The 21,038-nt window shown below is 38.8% G+C and overlaps 1 protein-coding gene across 1 annotated transcript in view; it reads right to left on the bottom strand.

Moving 5' to 3' along the window:
• Window positions 1-120: 120 nt before the first annotated feature.
• Window positions 121-21,038, bottom strand: part of gucd1 (guanylyl cyclase domain containing 1) — a 24,412-nt gene continuing 3,494 nt past the window's right edge. Inside the window, exons 2-6 of the mRNA XM_083554616.1 lie at window positions 17,046-17,127; window positions 16,745-16,910; window positions 16,388-16,479; window positions 14,115-14,356; window positions 121-2,747 (exon numbers count right to left, since the gene is read on the bottom strand). Of these exons, the coding sequence (XP_083410742.1) occupies window positions 2,626-2,747; window positions 14,115-14,356; window positions 16,388-16,479; window positions 16,745-16,910; window positions 17,046-17,127 (704 nt within the window). The 3' untranslated portion in view covers window positions 121-2,625. The remainder of the gene's footprint in view (window positions 2,748-14,114; window positions 14,357-16,387; window positions 16,480-16,744; window positions 16,911-17,045; window positions 17,128-21,038) is intronic.

The raw sequence follows: 21,038 nt of genomic DNA, 5'->3' as shown, positions 1-21,038 counted from the left end.
ACTATCTTAGTCCACTGCTCTTTTTATGACAATAGACAAATATAGGTGCAGCCAAAGCTTTTATATTTTTAATAATCAATATTTCACTGCATAACTTTCAATCAATTTCAAAGAACAATCTTTTTATTAGTAAAAGTAATAATTGGTTTATTGTGCAAATGCATGATCCGCAAAACATAAAAACAAGGAGAACTTACAGAGTGGGTGGCAGAATGCTTAATGATGAATGATTGTCTGGTCATTGTATAATGCATACTGCATTATATCTCTGAGCCTATTTGAAATGTATTACAACCAGAGTATCAAATGCAAGAGACACACAATGTATGTAATGGCAAGTAAGCCTCCCCAGTAGTGTAGGATGTTGGGGGGGGGGGGGGGGGGAGTACTTTTATACTGTAAAAGTTATATCCCAAACTTGTATAAGATTTTTCATCACATTGATAACAGGAAATATGGATTAGTGATACCAAACATACCCTGAGTAATATTTTAATTAAATGTTCACATTTGGTTCACATGGTCTCTCTGACCCATATTCAGCATCAACTCACTAGTATTTTTTTGTTGTAATTTTAAATTTAAACAATCCTTCAAATTCTAAAGTATTGCACTTGTTGATTTCAAGCAAATAAACAAAAATTGTTCAGAAGTAAATTGATTGTGCACATTATATGGCAATATGTAGGATCTCTATTCATGGTTTCTATTATGGTTTATTATTTCAAGACATGTCAGCAAAATATTAAATGTATGGAAAGTATAAGCACATACCCAAATCTTAAATACAAGTATAAAATGCACAAATATACAGTACAATTTCTAATAGTCCAAAATCACTGCAAGGGAAATGGTATCTTTCAAATTAGTGCAACAAGTTCTACAAATAAAGTCAGTTGTATGTAGAGCACATCATTTGAATAGGCATCAAATAAAATAAAAAAACACAATACTTACAAGAAAATGCAAAAATAAACATAATGCATAATCCCCACAGGACACTCAAGTTTGAACAGTGCCAAATATGAATGCAATCAGTGTTCACTTTAATAGGGATGTTTACAATTACAAAGGTAGAACATCCACCTCAAGCTTCAGCATTTTGTGCATTCTGGAAGGATTCCCTGCTCACCACAGGTGTAAAGAATGGTTCGATTTGCCAATGCCTTGCTGTCAGTTTTAATTCTAGTATGTCATAATGAATTGTAAGATTACTTATTTTAGAACCGCAGTTTCTGAATTATTCAAACCAGGGGCTGGTACCAGAGGGGTACAAAAAAAAAAAAGAAAAGAAAAAAAAATAACATTTTAATTCTATGTGGTTGCTTTTCTGGGTTTTAAAAGAAAGGCTTCAGAATGGCCGTTTTAGAATATCAAGTCAATGTAGAATTTGAACTTGTGGAATGACAAAGACAGCTGTGCACCAGTGTTCCAGAAGATTTTTCGCTTGCAAGATTGTAATTTTCACAGAGGTGGGTAAACGTTCATGTACACTGCATATTTGCATTGTACATACGTTAGTACATACAAGTCAAATACACAAAGTTGGAAGTGTAAAATGTAAATAAAAGTACAATGCAATACATTGCAAATCTTATAAACCAATATTTTATTCAGAATAGAATATAGATAATATTGAATATTTAAACTGAGGAAATGTACCATTTAAGGGAAGAAATAACAATTTTGAACTTGTTGGCTGCAAAATCTCAAGGCTAAAAGTGAAGCTTTCTAAAAGAAACAGCTAAAGGAACATTATGAAACTAATGTATGTAACGAAACAGGTCAAAAACACTGGATCTAAAAAGAGTCAGTCTCGCAGATGGGTAAATGTACACCAAGCTGCAAAAAAAATTATAAACTGCGTTTACAAATTGTGCAAAAATTTCAAACAATTTTTACATTAAATGGCAAAGACAATCACATCATTTACAATAAATAATGTCAAAAGATTCAGAAATCTGGAAAAAATCTTTATGCTCTATATTGAATACTCATGATCTTCGGACCCTTGGGTGGCACTGCATCAAAAACAGGAATCATTCTGTAATTAAAATCACTGCATGGGCTTATAAACACTTCCAGAATCCATTACCTTTGAACACTGTCATCGACAAATGCATGTTAACTCTAGCAACTGGTGTTTTCAGTTCTCAGATGTATAGGGGATGCAACACAGTGTTAAACATGGCCCTGTCTCAACTTTTCAAAATCAAATTTTAAATTACTATATGTTTTCCTTAAAATGGTACATTTCACCAGTTTAAGCATCATATATGTTTTCTATGTTCTATTGTGAATAAAATGTGGGTTTATCAGATTTGCAAATCATTGCATTGTTTTTACCTTTACTTTTACATAGTGTTCCAACTTTGGGAATTGCAGTTGCAGATGTAATAGAGCATTTGCATGACTATGCAGATATGTTTGAGCTTATGGTTTTCCATTTATTTGTACAATCTATGGAAAGAAGATATGGAACTACACTATCTATATATTTGTGCATTAACACTTGTATTAGTACTGGTTTACCTAAATTAATACTATTCACATTACAGCCATACATGTTTGTTTGCACCAGGTGACATAATTATACCTATATTAATATATACAGGTCTCTCACTGTTACTCAATAGTGAAAGATGCATCCTGTGATGAGCTGTCCTTGAAGATTAAAAGAATGTCCTCATCTGTTCCATAGCTCATTCTTGCCTCCTCAAAATTGCTAATGCTAGTACAGCACACACCTGTTCAAAGAAATGTCTGTTAGTCAAAGAGACGTTTAGCCTAAAACAGCCTACTGTTACTGAAGGATAAAAGCTTCCTCTTTTTTAAGGTTTACTGGATAAGAATATTTGTTTACAATACCTTAAATATATTCTTATACCTGTACTGTACTAAGCATATACAGAAATGTAAACATTATGCATAAATTGAAAAAGTGTGTGTATATATATATATATATATATATATATATATATATATATATATATATATATATATATATGTATATATATACACAGTGAGGAAACTAAGAATTTGAACACCCTGCTATTTTGCAAGTTCTCCCACTTAGAAATCATGGAGGGGTCTGAAATTGTCATCGTAGGTGCATGTCCACTGTGAGAGACATTATCTAAAAAAAAAAAAATCACAATGTATGATTTTTTTTACTATTTATTTGTATGATACAACTGCAAATAAGTATTTGAACACCTGAGAAAGTCAATGTTAATATTTGGTACAGGAGCCTTTGTTTGCAATTACAGAGGTCAAACGTTTTCTGTAGTTTTTCACCAGGTTTGCACACACTGCAGGAGGGATTTTGGCCCACTCCTCCACACAGATCTTCTCTAGATCAGTCAGGTTTCTGGCCTGTCGCTGAGAAACACGGAGTTTGAGCTCCCTCCAAAGATTCTCTATTTAGGTTTGGAGACTAACTAGGCCACGGCAGAACCTTGATATGCTTCTTACAGAGCCACTCTTTGGTTATCCTGGCTGTGTCCTTCGGGTCATTGTCATGTTGGAAGACCCAGCCTCGACCCATCTTCAATGCTCTAACTGAGGGAAGGAGGTTGTTCCCTAAAATCTCGCAATACATGGCCCCGGTCATCCTCTCCTTAATACAGTGCAGTCGCCCTGTCCCATGTGCAGAAAAACACTCCCAAAGCATGATGCTACCACCCCCATGCTTCACAGTAGGGATGGTGTTCTTGGGATGGTACTCATCATTCTTCTTCCTCCAAACACGTTTAGTGGAATTATGACCCAAAAGTTCTATTTTGGTCTCATCTGACCACATGACTTTCTCCCATGACTCCTCTGGATCATCCAAATGGTCATTGGCAAACTTAAGACGTGCCTGGACACGTGCTGGTTTAAGCAGGGGAACCTTCCGTGCCATGCATGATTTCAAACCATGACGTCTTAGTGTATTACCAACAGTAACCATGGAAACGGTGGGCCCAGCTCTTTTCAGGTCATTGACCAGCTCCTCCCGTGTTGTTCTGGGCTGATTTCTCACCTTCCTTAGGATCATTGAGACCCCACGAGGTGAGATCTTGCATGGAGCCCCAGTCTGAGGGAGATTGACAGTAATGTTTAGCTTCTTCCATTTTCTAATGACTGCTCCAACAGTGGACCTTTTTTCACCAAGCTGCTTGGCAATTTCCCCGTAGCCCTTTCCAGCCTTGTGGAGGTGTACAATTTTGTCTCTGGTATCTTTGGACAGCTCTTTGGTCTTGGCCATGTTAGTAGTTGGATTCTTACTGATTGTATGGGGTGGACAGGTATCTTTATGCAGCTAACAACCTCAAACAGGTGCATCTAATTTAGGATAATAAATGTTGGACATTTTAAAGGCAGACTAACAGGTCTTTGAGTGTCAGAATTCTAGCTGATAGACAGGTGTTCAAATACTTATTTGCAGCTGTATCATACAAATAAATAGTTTAAAAATCATATTGTGATTTCTGGATTTTTTTTTTTTCACAGTGGACATGCACCTACGATGACAATTTCAGACCCCTCCATGATTTCTAAGTGGGAGAACTTGCAAAATAGCAGGGTGTTCAAATACTTATTTTCCTCACTGTATATATATATATATATATATATATATATACACACATATATACACACACATACACATATATACACACATACACATATATATACATATACACACACACACACACACATAGTGGTGTGAAAAAGTGTTTGATTTCTTATTTCTTTGCATGTTTGTCACACTTTAATGTTTCAGATCATCAAACTAATTTATATATTAGTAAAAGATAACACAAGTGAACACAACATGCAGTTTTTAAATAAAGGTTTTTAATATTGAGGGAAAACAAAATCTAAAACTACATGGCCCTGTGTAAAAAAAGTGTTTGCCCCTAAACCTAATAACTGGTTGGGCTACCCTTAGCAGCAACAACTGCAATCAAGCGTTTGTGATAACTTGCAATGAGTCTTGTGTCCAGCGCTGTGGAGGAATTTTGGTTCATTCATCTATGCAAAATAGTTGTAATTCAGCCACATTGGAGGGTTTTTTAGATTAGATTCAAGATTAGATTTAACTTTGTCATTGTGCAGGGTACATGTACAGAGCCAATGAAATGCAGTTAGCATCTAACCAGAAGTGCATAGATAGCTTATTTACAGTGGCAGTGTAATAAATAAGGGTATGAGCTTATACAGAAGGTGTAGTAATATGTGCATATAACTGAATAAGGGTATATATATTGTGGTTTTTATATTAGTATGATACAGTATGAAGTGGTATGACAGATGTAGCTGTACAAAAGGAATGTCATATATACATATATATATATATATATATACATACATATATATATATATATATATACATATATATATATATATATATATATATATATATATATATATATATATATATATATACGTATATATACGTATATATATATATATACATACATATAGATATATACATATACATACATATATATATACATATACATACTTTCTTTTCGGCTTCTCCCGTTAGGGGTCGCCACAGCGGATCCTCCGCACGTTTGATTTGGCACATGTTTTACGCTGGATGCCCTTCCTAACGCAACCCTCCCCAATTTATCCGGGCTTGGGACCGGCACTAAGAGTGGCAGGGAAGGAGGTTGTTCCCCAAAATCTCGCAATGCATGGTCATCCTCTCCTTAATACAGTGCAGTCGCCCTGTCCCATGTGCAGATAAACACCCCCAAAGCATGATGCTACCACCCTCATGCTTCACAGTAGAGATGGTGTTCTTGGGGATGGTACTCATCATTCTTCTTCCTCCAAACACGTTTAGTGGAATTATGACCCAAAAGTTCTATTTTGGTCTTATCTGACCACATGACTTTCTCCCATGACTCCTCTGGATCATCCAAATGGTCACTGGCAAACTTAAGACGTGCCTGGATACGTGCTGGTTTAAGCAGGGAAACCTTCCGTGCCATGCATGATTTCAAACCATGACGTCTTAGTGTATTACCAACAGTAACCTTGGAAACGGTGGTCCCAGCTCTTTTCAGGTCATTGACCAGCTCCTCTCGTGTAGTTCTGGGCTGATTTCTTACCTTTCTTAGGATCATTGAGACCCCACGAGGTGAGATCTTGCATGGAGCCCCAGTCCGAGGGAGATTGACAGTCATGTTTAGCTTCTTCCATTTTCTAATGATTGCTCCAACAGTGGACCTTTTTTCACCAAGCTGCTTGGCAATTTCCCCGTAGCCCTTTCCAGCCTTGTGGAGGTGTACAATTTTGTCTCTAGTGTCTTTGGACAGCTCTTTGGTCTTGGCCATGTTAGTAGTTGGATTCTTACTGATTGTATGGGGTGGACAGGTGTCTTTATGCAGCTAATGACCTCAAACAGGTGCATCTAATTTAGGATAATAAATGTAGTGGAGGTGGACATTTTAAAGGCAGACTAACAGGTCTTTGAGGGTCAGAATTTTAGCTGATAGACAGGTGTTCAAATACTTATTTGCAGCTGTATCATACAAATAAATAGTTAAAAAATCATATATTGCGATTTCTGGATTTTTTTTTTTTTAGATTATGTCTCTCACAGTGGACATGCACCTACGATGACAATTTCAGACCCCTCCATGATTTTTAAGTGGGAGAACTTGTAAAATAGCAGGGTGTTCAAATACTTATTTTCCTCACTGTATGTATGTGTATGTATATATATATATATATATATATATATATATATATATATATATATATATATATACACATATATACACACGTATATATATATACGTATATACATATACATATATATATATATATACATATATATATATTCAGGGTTAGCTTGGAAGAGCTAACTGTATTAAAAGCTGAGCTGAAATCAACAAACAGCATCCTGGCATAGGTGTCAGGGTTATCCAAGTGAGTCAGGGCAGAATGAAGTACAGTGGAAGTGGCGTCCTCAGTTGATTCATTTGGGCGATAGGCAAATTGGTAAGGGTCCAGGCTGGGTGGCAGACAGGCTTTAAGGTGGGTGAGGACCAGTCTTTCAAAGCACTTAGCGATGACAGGTGTGAGTGCGACGGGACGAAAGTCAGCCAGTTCTGTTGCAGTGGAGTGCTTTGGCCCCGGCACAATGGTAGCAGACTTGAAGCAGGTGTGGACGATTGCCTGGGCCAAGGACAGATTAAAGATGTCCGTGAAGACCTCGGCCAGTTGCTCCGCGCATGCTCTGAGTACACGACCAGGGATGCCCTCAGGGTGGCGCACACTTCAGAAGTGGAGAGTGTAAGTGGCTGCTCACCTGGTAACGGCCCTGTTTTGGGCAAGGGCTCCACGTTCCTCTTTTCAAAACGAGCGTAGAAGAGGTTGAGCTCGTTGGGGAGTGAGGCAGAACTGGTTGCAGGTGTTGCGTTGGGTGGTTTGCGGTCAGTGATAGCCTGTATTCCTTGCCACATGCGTCGGGGGTCAGCAGAGTTGCCACATGCGTCGGGGGTCAGCAGAGTTGAAGTGCTCCTCAATCTGCTGTTTGTAAGCATGAAAATCTGCTGTTTTGAGCATGAACCGCCTTTTTAAGGTCATGCCACAGCATCTCAACAGGATTGAGGTTGGGACTTTGACTAGGCCACTCCAAAATCTTCATTTAGTTTTTCTTTAGCCATTTAAAAGTGGACTTGGTGTGTTTTGGATCATTATCCTGCTGCAGAACCCAAGTTCGCTTCAGCTTGAGGTCACGAACACGTGGCCGGACATTCTCCTACAGGATTTCTTGGTAAACAGCAGCATTCATGGTTCCATTTATCACAGCACGTTTCCAGGTCCTGAAGCAGCAAAACAGCCCCAGACCATCACACTACCACCACCATATTTTACTGTTGTTGTGTTCTTTTTCTGAAATAGGGTGTTACTTTTTAATGCCGGACATAATGGGACACGCACCTTCCGAAAAACATTCTTACAGAGTATTTTCCCAAAAGTCTTGGCGATCAAGATGTTTTCTGGGCAAAATTGAGATGATGCCTTTATGTTCTTGTTGCTCAGCAGCCGTTTTCGTCTTGGAACTCTGCCATGCAGACCATTTTGCATTTTTCTTATGGTTAAGTCATGAACTCTGACCTCTTGGATGAGTCGCTGTGCTCTTGGGGTAATTTTGGTCGGACGGCCACTCCTGGGAAGGTTCTCCACTGTTCCATATTTTTGCCATTTGTAAATGATGGATGGATGGATGGATGGCTAGATAGATCTTTATTGTTATTGCATAGTGAAATTGTAGCAATCGTTCAAATAGTGCAGATAATAAAGTAGTATAATTAGAGCATGTGATATATATATGTAAACATATGTACAGTGAATAAATAGAAAGGCTATAACTGTGCAGAAATGTGTGGACATTGTTGAGAAGTACAGGTAAGGCTATGGCATTGGAAAAGAAATGTGCAGAAGTAAAAGGTTATAAGATTATGGCATTTAATAATTGTGCAAGCTGAATTAACAAGTCTACTATATATACACTTACCGACCACTTTATTAGGTACACCTGTCCAACTGCTCGTTAACGCAACTTTCTAATCAGCCAATCACATGTCAGCAACTCAATGCATTTTGGCATGTAGACATGGTCAAGAAGATCTGCTGCAGTTCAAACCAAGTGTCAGAATGGGGAAGAAAGGTGATTTAAGTGACTTTGTACGTGGCATGGCTGTTGGTTCCAGACGGGCTGGTCTGAGTAGTTCAGAAACTGCTGATCTACTGGGATTTTCACGCACAACCATCTCTAGGGTTTACAGAGAATGGTCCGAAAAAGAGAAAATATCCAGTGAGCGGCAGTTCTGTGTGCGCAAATGCCTTGTTGATGCCAGAGGTCAGAGGAGAAGGTTCGAGCTGATAGAAAGGCAACAGTAACTCAAATAACCACTTGTTACAACCGAGGTATGCAGAAGAGCATCTCTGAACGCACAACACGTCGAACCTTGAGGCAGATGGGCTACAGCAGCAGAAGACCACACCGGGTGCCACTCCTGACAGCTAAGAACAGGAAACTGAGGCTACAATTCGCACAGGCTCATCAAAATTGTAAAATAGAAGATTGGAACCGTTGCCTGGTCTAATAAGTCTCAATTTCTGCTGCAACATTCGGATGGTAGGGTCTGAATTTGGCGTCAACAACATGAAAGCATGGATCCAGCCTGCCTTGTATCAACAGCTCAGGCTGGTGGTGGTGGTGTAATGGTTTGGGGGATATTTTCTTGGCACACTTTGGGCCCATTAGTACCCATTGAGCATTGTGTCAACGCCACAGCCTACCTGAGTATTGTTGCTGACCAGGTCCATCCCTTTATGACCACAGTGTACCCATCTTCTGATGGCTACTTCCAGCAGGATAACACGCCATGTCATAAAGCGCGAATCATCTCAGAGTGGTTTCTTAAACATGACAATGAGTTCACTGTACTCAAATGGCCTCCACAGTCACCAGATCGCAATCTAATAGAGCACCTTTGGGATGTGGTGGAACGGGAGATTCGCATAATGGATGTGCAGCCGACAAATCTGCAGCAACTGCGTGATGCTATCATGTCAATATGGACCAAAATCTCTGGGGAATGTTCCCAGTACCTTGTTGAATCTTGTTGAAGGGGGTCCAACCCGGTACTAGCACAAATAAAGTGGCCGGTGAGTGAGTGTGTGTGTGTGTGTGTGTGTACAGTACAGACCAAAAGTTTGGACACACCTTCTCATTCAAAGAGTTTTCTTTATTTTCATGACTATGAAAATTGTAGATTCACACTGAAGGCATCAAAACTATGAATTAACACGTGGAATTATATATGGAATTATATACATAACAAAAAAGTGTAAAACAACTGAAAATATGTCATATTCTAGGTTCTTCAAAGTAGCCACCTTTTGCTTTGATTACTGCTTTGCACACTCTTGGCATTCTCTTGATGAGCTTCATCAAGAGGTAACCTGAAATGGTCTTCCAACAGTCTTGAAGGAGTTCCCCGAGAGATGCTTGGCACTTGTTGGCCCTTTTGCCTTCACTTTGCAGTCCAGCTCACCCCTAAACCATCTCGATTGGGTTCAGGTCCGGTGACTGTGGAGGCCAGGTCATCTGGCGCAGCACCCCATCACTCTCCTTCTTGGTCAAATAGCCCTTGATGCCTTCAGTGTGACTCTACAATTTTCATAGTCATGAAAATAAAGAAAACTCTTTGAATGAGAAGGTGTGTCCAAACTTTTGGTCTGTACTGTATGTGTGTGTATATATATGTGTATATATATGTGTGTATATATATATATATATATATATATATATATATATATATATATATATATATATATATATATATATATATATATATATATATATATATATATATATATATTCTTCCTGTACATTGTGCCTGATATTTCACATTTGTGTGTGTGTATGTATATATATATATATATATATATATGTATGTATAATATATATATATATATATATATATATATATATATATATATATATATATATATATATATATATATTTATATATATATATATATATATATACATACATACATACATACATACACACACACACACACACACACACACACACACACACACACGAATGTGAAATATTAGGCACAATGTACAGTAAGGATATAAAGATACACACAAATGAAATTGTGCAGATGTACCTAAAGTGATGCAGTTAGTCAGGATGCTCTCGATGATGCAGCGATAGAAACTCGTTAAAATCCCTGGGGACAGATGAGCTTTTTTGAGACTTCTCAAGAAGTACAGGCATTGTCGTGCTTTCCTATCCAGAGCTGAAGTGTTCTGGTGCCAGGACAGATCCTCAGAGATGTGAACTCCCAGGAACTTAAAGCTGGAGACTCGTTCTACATCGGTTCCATTGATGTTGACTGGGAAATGTCTCCTGCTGTTGGATTTCCGAAAGTCCACGATGAGCTCTTTAGTCTTCGAGTCGTTGAGGGTCAGAGGTTGTTGGTGGCACAATATGCTGTCAGGCTTCGGATCTCTTCCCTGTAGGCCAATTTGGAGTTGTTGCTGATCTGGCCAACCACGGTGGTGTCATCTGCATACTTGATTAAGATGTTGGAGTTATGCAGAGGAGCACAGTCATGGGTAAACAGGGAGTAGAGTAGTGGGCTCAGAACACAGCCCTGTGGGATGCCAGTGTTCAGAATGAGGGTTAAGGATACCTGGTTGCAGATTGAGGTATGTTGGTGAGAAAGTCCAGAATCCATCAGCAAGTGGAGGTCCAGATACCCAGGTCACTGAGCTTAGTGATCAGTTAAGTGGGGAGTGTATTGAACCCAGAGCTAAAGTCAATGAACAGCATTCTGATGTAAGTGTTGCTTTTATCCAGGTGGGTGAGGGGGTAAATGAAGAGCCGTGGAAACTTCATCCTTTGTCAACCTGTTCAGGCAATAGGCAAACTGGTGTGGGTCCAGTGTAGGTGTAGGCCCACGGTGAGGTGATTCAGGACCAGTTTCTGAAAGCACTTAGGGGTGATTGCAACTGAGCGAAAGTCAATCAGGCATTCAGCAGCTAAATGCTTAGGCACTGGTATGATAGTTGTGGTGTTCAGGCATGTAGGAACCGTGGCTTGGGCCAGTGACAGGTTGAAAATGTCAGTGGAAACCTGTGCCAGTTGTCTAGCGCATGCTCTGAGAACACGTCCCGATATGCCGTCCGGGCCACCTGCCTTGCGTGCATCCACTCTGCTAAACACTGAATAGATGTCCGTTGTTGAGAGTAAGAGTGGGCTGTAAGCAGTAGAAGAGTCTGTGGTTGAGGTGAAATGTCTTGGGCCTTGATAGAAACAAGCAAAAAAAAGTGATTAAGTTTGTCCGGTTGGAAGGCATTGCTGGTTGGTTGAGATCGAGCTGTTGGTTTGTAGTCCATGATGGTCCGTATAAGCATTATGGAAGTGCTCCTTTATGTTAAGTTTGAATGTGAGCTTGGCTCACCTGATGCCTCTTTTAAGGTTGGCCCTGGCTCTCATCCACATTTTCCAGTTCATCCACGGCTTCTGATTAGGAAAGCATTTTACGTGTTTGACATTAGTGACATTGTCAATCCACGTGTTGATATGGTCCAAAACAGATGATGTGTAAATATCCATGTCTGTGTGAGAGTCCAGTGAGAAATGTGAAGCAAACACGTTCCAGTCAGTATCCTGAAACCTTTGCTGTAGAGAAGAAATGGCTCCCTTCTGGCCATACCTTTACTGTCCTTACAGCTGGTTTCACCCGTTTGATCAATGGTGTGTATTTGGGTAGCATGAACAAAGAGAAATGATCAGACTGACCCAAGTGGGGAAGGGGAATGGCCGTGTATGCCCCAGGTATGTTTGTGTATACCTGGTCCAGTGTTTTATCCACTCTGTTAGAGCAGGAGACATTATGGTGACATTTTGGTAGTACAGATCTCAGGTTGGAGTGGTTGAAATCTCCAGCAACAGCAATAGCTCCTTCAGGATGTGCAGACTGTTGTTTGCTGAGAGCTACGTGCAGTTCCTCCATAGCTAGTTTAGCATTAGCTTCTGGAGGAATGTACACCGCAGTAACAACAATAATGGCTCTCTCTATGGTTCGCTGATGTCCCAAAGCTTTAAAAATGGCTTTATAACCTTTTTTTTTTTTAGACTTAAAAGATCTCAATTACTTTCTTTTGGTCTACTTCACTTTGTCAGGCAGGTCCTATTTAAGAGGTTTCTCTTAACTCAGGTGTGATAAACCACAGTTTTAAGTTTCAAAAAGGACCATGTAGTTTTGGATTTTGTTTTCCCTCAATAATAAAAACCTTTATTTAAAAACTGCATGTTGCGTTCACTTGTGTTATCTTTTACTAATATTTAAATTAGTTTGATTATCTGAAACATTAAAGTGTGACAAACACGCCAAAAAAAAGGAAATCAGGAAGTGGCAAACACTTTCACACCACTGTAACTTGTCAATAAAAAAGTAGTACAAAGAATTTTAAAACTAAGGTTAAATTATAAAAAGGAATATTGAGCATTGTTTTATCTTGGCCAGAGCATTTACTAAAATCAACAGCTCAATTATTAACAACCCAATTGATCAGGACTTACAGGTTATTTTTATTATTATATTTTTTTTTTTTATATACTCACTGGTCCCTTTAACATGAACATCTGTATACCTGCACATATATGCAATTCTCCAATTACACAGCAGCAGTGCAATGCATAAAATCATGCAGATGAAGAACTTAAGTTAATGGTCACGTCAAACTGAATGGGTAAAAATGTTCTGGGAAGGATTCCAGCACTATGGTTGTTTATTTTAATAAATGATGAAAAATGGTATGAAAACAAACAAACAAAAAAACATCTAGCATGTGGTAGTTTTGCAGGTAAAAACAAGTTGCTGATGAGGGAGGATAGCTATAGTAGCTCAAATATTCACTCTTTTATGTGGAGCCAAAAAGCACCACAGGATGCATGTTGAACCTTGATACTGATGGGCTACAACAGCAAAATACATCAGATTCTGTTTTTGTAAGCCAACAAGAATCTATGACTGCACTGGGCACAAGGTCACCAAAACTGGACAAGAAGTTGAACATAAAAGATTGAATGTTCCCACTTGCTTAGTTTCAGATAAATGAAGTACTTGACCTGTATTGGCATGTTTTAAGCATTGTGCTGCTGCCACATAGTTCTGATTGCATGAATGAATCAAGCCCATTAACTTGAATGAGATAGCACACAGGCTTTCTCTCTGCCAGCTGCAGAAATTAGTCAATGGACAGAGCCTAAATGCTGCAGAAATGCAATGTGCTCTAAAGACTTTGACAAACAAAATTTTTTAAAGTACTTATTTACATAATTATCCAGCCTTTTGTGCAATTGGCAAATGTTTGGTTAACTGTTTCTATTGTTGTGTTTTTGACCTATGAATAAATAATTTTAAGATTACCTTTCAAGCCCTAAAAATTAACTAAAAGCACCTGCGAAAATATTTTAATTCACAAATGATAAGTCACTTACCTCTCCAAATTAAAGTTTCATTAAAAAGAAGTAACAACCATTTAAAATACTATCACATGTATGCACAATACTTACGGTCAGAATAAGCAGGGTTGTTATAGAAGATGCAGCCAGCAGTACGATTAAATCCACACACTACCACAAAGTGACCTTGGTAATCAGGTGTACTGCAGAAACACTTCTGATTCACAGGTAAAAAGCAGCAGTACTTGACTGAATTGGAGCAAAGTTCACACACTAACAGTACAGCATTTACCAGCACAATGGCCACATGTCCATGGTTTAGATGAGCCTGGATCTCTTGAACAGTCACAGAGCTACAGACAAGAAACATTAGTTAGAATACTGGAAAAGGTTTTTCACCAATTTTAGCTTTAATATTGTCACACAAACACATACATACAATATTTATACAGTCAGGTCAAAAAGTATTGAGACAGACAATTTTCATCATTTTCCATCTGTACACCACCACAAATTTCAAACAATGCAATAAAGATTGTGTAAACCTCTAGCTAAAATTCAAGAAATTTTGAACATAAATAAGCCGCACCTGTCTATAAGCCGCTAATTAACTTTACACAGGCTTTAACGAAAGACATGTTACACACGGTGTAACGGGTGAAATATGTTGCGGTTCCTTTAGAATCATAGCGGTATTTTGGGAATAGACTGGCACTGCATTTTTCCGCTATTAGTGCGTGTGTTCAAGACAAGGAATATGTCCTTATTATTTTCTGATGCTCATTTCTAAGTTTCTTTGACTAACACTTAACGCTGTTGCCAAGAAAAATAAAAAAGCACGGGTTTTGGAAACCTATCGATGCTTATATGATTTCTGTTGCAACTGGAGTTAGCGAGCTCTCCCATGACCCAGACGCAACGCATTACAACGGCTTGTATCTAAACAGTAGCCTTACAAGAAAGTCATTGTTCACTGTCTTCCTCCTTTTCTTTCACAGCTATTTCTCTCGGGAGTTTATCTTTTGGCATCATTGTGCGTTAAAAAAAACGTTTTTTTCTCCCGATGCCGTGCAGCTCAGAACACAGGTGAGGTGTGTTTTTTTTTTAGGTGTGTTTTTAATTGGTCTAATGTTATGGGGTTCAGTTTTTTGGCTTGAAGTTTGTGAAACCGGGAAAAACCCAGGAAAAATAAATAAGCCGCTTCGTTGTTTAAGCCGCGGGGTTTAAAACGTGGGGAAAAAGTAGCGGCTTATAGTCCGGAAAATACAGTATACAGTTTAATTTGCAATTGTTAGCGCTTCAGGGGAATGCTTGGTAAACTGTTCTGTGGTTATATTTGAGAAACATGGCCTGCAATAAAGCTCTGACCATAACCCTACTGAACAGCTCTGGGGTGAACTGGACTGCACCACAGGTCTCCTCACCCTACATCAATATGTTACATTACTCATACCTTGAATGGGCACAAAACATTTTGTCAGTAGAATCGAGGTCATTATTTCAAAATTGGGACTAAATGTGAAGTCTTCAAAAAGCACACGAGAATTTTATGGCCAGGTAACCACAAATATTTATATAATGTATAAATATAGTGTGGCCATATAGGTTAGCAAACCTGACAACATTGAAATTGGTAATTTAAAAAAGAAAACACCTTGATGCACTTTTAGAATCAGAGTTTCCTATAAGTAACTTTCCATTTTCCAGATTATGTATAAAAAATAAATCCTGATTTAAGTGCGAAGACCTTACACAATAATGCAAAATGTAGTGCATTCAAAAAACATTCAAACCTCTTCAGTGCATTGTGTTGCAGCTTTATGCTAAAATGCACAATTTCTTCCACCTCTGTCTGCACTCTATACCTCATAGAACCAAAGTAAAAAAAAAAACTGATTTATAAACTAAAAAAGTGATGTTGACATAAAAATAATAATTATGTTAAAACTCAAAACGCTGTTATGGCACATGAAATTTAGCTCAGGTATATTTCAAATCTCTGAATCTGAACCAGAGTGACAATCAGAGTTTGGGTCACCATTCTTACCACAGCCCTTCACACCAACTGCCCAAATTGGCTGGGCATCCAGCTCCTGTAATAGTCCTGTTTGTTCTAATCTTCTTACATTGAACATTCAATCCAGCAGAAACGTTTGCCTGGTCATTTTTATCTCATGGCTTTGCTCAGATTTTTAAAAAGGTCTAAATTGTAGTTGTTTTTTTTAAATAATTTGCATAAAGTTAACTATGGGTTATTGAATGTAGACAAATATGAAAAAAATTGAACTGTTTTAATGCTACCACTTAAAATCTGCAAAAGAGTTTGAATGATTTCTGAATGCCCTGAATTTACTCAAAGCATATATAATGAACATATTTATTACCATTTCTTTACCACCACGCCTGTGTTCTCTGCTGTCAGAAAGAGTTCATTTACTCTTTCTTCTTCTGTATCAAAATGCTTCTTGTAGAATGACTACAATGAAGAATAAAAAAATTATATTTGGTTAAGCTTGGGTCACACTGCACAATTTCAAAAAGCACTCTTCATGGTGTTATAAGATGCCCTGTATATATACAAAATAATCTTTCTTTTGTTGTTTTTTGAGAGCACATTGGCTCATACAGAATATTAGCATGAGAAACAAACAAAAATAAAAAAAACAATATAAAAAAAACTGTATGACTCATGCAGGGTGACCAAATTATTATGTAATATTATTGTATAAACTCTGGTATACCTGATTTTTGAAGCCCTTGTCTACCCCCAGTGTTTGTGTACAAAAACAGTGTTTTACACCTAGTTGGCACATGAGAAATGCAAGGTCAATCGTCCACACGCTTTTTGTGAGTTTCAGGTCACAACAGGCTCTCTGGAACTCCTCTTCACTTACTGGATGTAGATACCTGGGAAGTTTATGAAACGTCATCAGTGTGAAAATAAATGAATCAGATTTTATATATATATATATATATATATATATATATATATATATATATATATATATATATATATATATATATATATGGAATAGCACTTACTTAAGTACCATTCTTGAACATGCCAACCCACAATCCCAGTGGTACAGCTGCCGGATAACCGGTACGTTTAACAAAACAGAATCTGTGGAGGAAAGGGCATTTAAAATTTTGCATTAACAATGTGTGTGTGTATATACAGTATATACTTATTTTCCTCACTGTGTATATATATATATATATATATATATATATATATATATATATATATATATATATATATATATATATATATATATATATATATACATACACACACACTTATACATACATTAACTATTTATTTGTATGATACAGCTGCAAATAAGTATTTGAACACCTGAGAAAGTCAATGTTTATATATGGTACACTAGCCTTTGTTTGCATTTACAGAGGTAAAATGTTTCCTGTAGTTTTTCACCAGGTTTGCACACACTGCAGGAGGGATTTTGACCCACTTCTCCACACAGATCTCCTCTAGATCAGTCAGGTTTCTGGCCTGTAGCTGAGAAACACGGAGTTTGAGCTCCCTCCAAAGATTCTCTATTGGGTTTAGGTCTGGAGACTGGCTAGGCCATGCCAGAACCTTGATATGCTTCTTACAGAGCCACTCCTTGGTTATCCTGGCTGTGTGCTTCGCGTCATTGTCAACTGAGGGAAGGAGGTTGTTCCCCAAAATCTCGCAATTCATGGCCCCGGTCATCCTCTCCTTAATACAGTGCAGTCGCCCTGTCCCATGTGCAGAAAAACACCACCAAAGCATGATGCTACCACCCCATGCTTCACAGTAGGGATGGTACTCATCATTCTTCTTCCTCCAAACACGTTTAGTGGAATTATGACCCAAAAGTTCTATTTTGGTCTCATCTGACCACATGACTTTCTCCTATGACTCTTCTGGATCATCCAAATGGTCATTGGCAAACTTAAGACTTGCCTGGACATGTGCTGGTTTAAGCAGGGGAACCTTTCGTGCCATGCATGATTTCAAACCATGACGTCTTAGTGTATTACCAACAGTAACCTTGGAAACGGTGGTCCCAGCTCTTTTCAGGTCATTGACCAGCTCCTCCCGTGTAGTTCTGGGCTGATTTCTCACCTTCCTTAGGATCATTGAGACCCCACGAGGTGAGATCTTGCATGGAGCCCCAGTCTGAGGGCGATTGACAGTCATGATCAGCTTCTTCCATTTTCTAATGATTGCTCCAACAGTGGACCTTTTTTCACCAAGCTGCTTGGCAATTTCCCCGTAGCCCTTTCCAGCCTTGTGGAGGTGTACAATTTTGTCTCTAGTGTCTTTGGACAGCTCTTTGGTCTTGGCCATGTTCGTAGTTGGATTCTTACTGATTGTATGGGGTGGACAGGTGTCTTTATGCAGCTAACGACCTCAAACAGGTGCATCTAATTTAGGATAATAAATGTAGTGGAGGTGGACATTTTAAAGGCAGACTAACAGGTCTTTGAGGGTCAGAATTCTAGCTGATAGACAGGTGTTCAAATACTTATTTGCAGCTGTATCATACAAATAAATAGTTTAAAAATCATATATTGTGATTTCTGGATTTTTTTTTTTTTAGATTATGTCTTTTACAGTGGACATGCACCTACGATGACAATTTCAGACCCCTCCATGATTTCTAAGTGGGAGAACTTGCAAAATAGCAGGGTGTTCAAATACTTATTGTACATACACACATACATACATACACACACACACTCACCCACCCACCGACCGGCCACTTTATTAGGTACACCTGTCCAACTGCTCGTTAACGCAACTTTCTAATCAGCCAATCACATGGCAGCAGCTCAATGCAATTAGGCATGTAGACATGGTCAAGAAGATCTGCTGCAGTTCAAACCGAGCATCAGAATGGGGAAGAAATGTGATTTAAGTGACTTTGAACGTGGCATGGTTGTTGGTGCCAGACAGGCTGGTCTGAGTATTTCAGAAACTGCTGATCTACTGGGATTTTCATGCACAACCATCTCTAGGGTTTACAGAGAATAATCCAAAAAACAGAAAATATCCAATGAGTGGCAGTTCTGTGGGCGCAAATGCCTTGTTGATGCCAGAGGTCAGAGGAGAATGGCCAGACTGGTTCGAGCTGACAGAAAGGCAACAGTAACTCAAATAACCGCTCGTTAAAACCGAGGTATGCAGAAGAGCATCTCTGAACGCACAACACGTCGAACCTTGAGGCGGATGGGCTACAGCAGCAGAAGACCACACCGGGTGCCACTCCTGACAGCTAAGAACAGGAAACTGAGGCTACAATTCACACAGGCTCACCAAAATTGTAAAATAGAAGATTGGAAACGTTGCCTGGTCTGATGAGTCTCGATTTCTGCTGCAACATTCAGATGGTAGGGTCTGAATTTGGCGTCAACAACATGAAAGCATGGATCCAGCCTGCCTTGTATCAACGGTTCAGGCTGGTGGTGGTGGTGTAATGGTTTGGGGGATATTTTCGTGGCACTCTTTGTGCCCATTATTACCAATTGAGCATCGTGTCAAAGCCACAGCCTACCTGAGTATTGTTGCTGACCATTTCCATCCCTTAATGACCACAGTGTACCCATCTTCTGATGGCTACTTCCAGCAGGATAACGCGCCATGTCATAAAGTGTGAATCATCTCAGACTGGTTTCTTGAACATGACAATGAGTTCACTGTACTCAAATGGCCTCCACAGTCACCAGATCTCAATCCAATAGAGCACCTTTGGGATGTGGTGGAACGGGAGATTCACATCATAGATGTTCGCATGACAAATCTGCAGCAACTGCGTGATGCTATAATGTCAATATGGACCAAAATCTCTGAGGAATGTTTCCAGTAAATTGTTGAATCTATGCCACGAAGGATTAAGGCAGTTCTGAAGGCAAAAGGGGGTCCAACCTGGTACTAGAAAGGTGTACCTAATAAAGTGGCCGGTGACTGTATATATTTATTTATTACACACACACACACACACACACATACACACACACACACACACACACACAAACCTGATTCCAAAAAAGTTGGGACACTGTACAAATTGTGAATAAAAATGGAATGCAATAATTTACAAATCTCAAACTTATTTTATTCACCATAGAATATAGATAAAATATCAAATGAAAGTAAAAGTGAGACATTTTGAAACGTCATGCCAAATATTGGCTCATTTTGGATTTCATGAGAGCTACACATGCCAAAAAAGTTGGGACAAATAGCAAAAAGAGGCCAGAAAAGTAAAATGTACATGTAAGGAACAGCTGGAGGACCAATTTGCAACTTATTAGGTCAATTGGCAACATGATTGGGTATAGAAATAACCTCTCAGAGTGTCAGTGTCTCTCAGAAGTCAAGATGGGCAGAGGATCACCAATTCCCCCAATGCTGCGGCAAAAAATAGTGGAGCAATATCAGAAAGAAGTTTCTCAGAGAAAAATTGCAAAGAGTTTGAAGTTATCATCATCTACAGTGCATATCATCATCCAAAGATTTAGAGAATCTGGAACAATCTCTGTGCGTAAGGGTCAAGGCTGGAAAACCATACTGGATGCCCGTGAAGTTCGGGCCTTTAGACGGCACTGCATCACATACAGGAATGCTACTGTAATGGAAATCACAACATGGGCTCAGAAATACTTCCAGAAAACATTGTCGGTGAACACAATCCACCGGGCCATTCGCCGTTGCCGGCTAAAACTAAAAAAAGAAGCCATATCTAAAATTGATCCAGAAGCGCAGGCGTTTTCTCTGGGCCATGGTTTATTTAAAATGGACTATGGCAAAGTAAAATCCTGTTCTATGGTCAGACGAATAAAAATGTAAAGTTCTTTTTGGAAAACTGGGACTCCATGTCATCCGTACTAAAGAGGATAAGGACAACCCATGTTGTTATCAGTGTTCAGTTCAGAAGCTTGAATATTTGATGGTATGGGGTTGCATGAGTGTGTGTGGCATGGGCAGCTTACACATCTGGAAAGGCAACATCAATGCTGAAAGGTATATCCAAGTTCTAG

This window comes from Silurus aristotelis (assembly GCF_946808225.1).
Source record: "Silurus aristotelis genome assembly, chromosome: 11".
Lineage (NCBI taxonomy): Eukaryota > Metazoa > Chordata > Actinopteri > Siluriformes > Siluridae > Silurus > Silurus aristotelis.
Note: the sequence above shows the minus strand (reverse complement) of the source record. Positions and strands in the feature narration are given on the sequence as shown.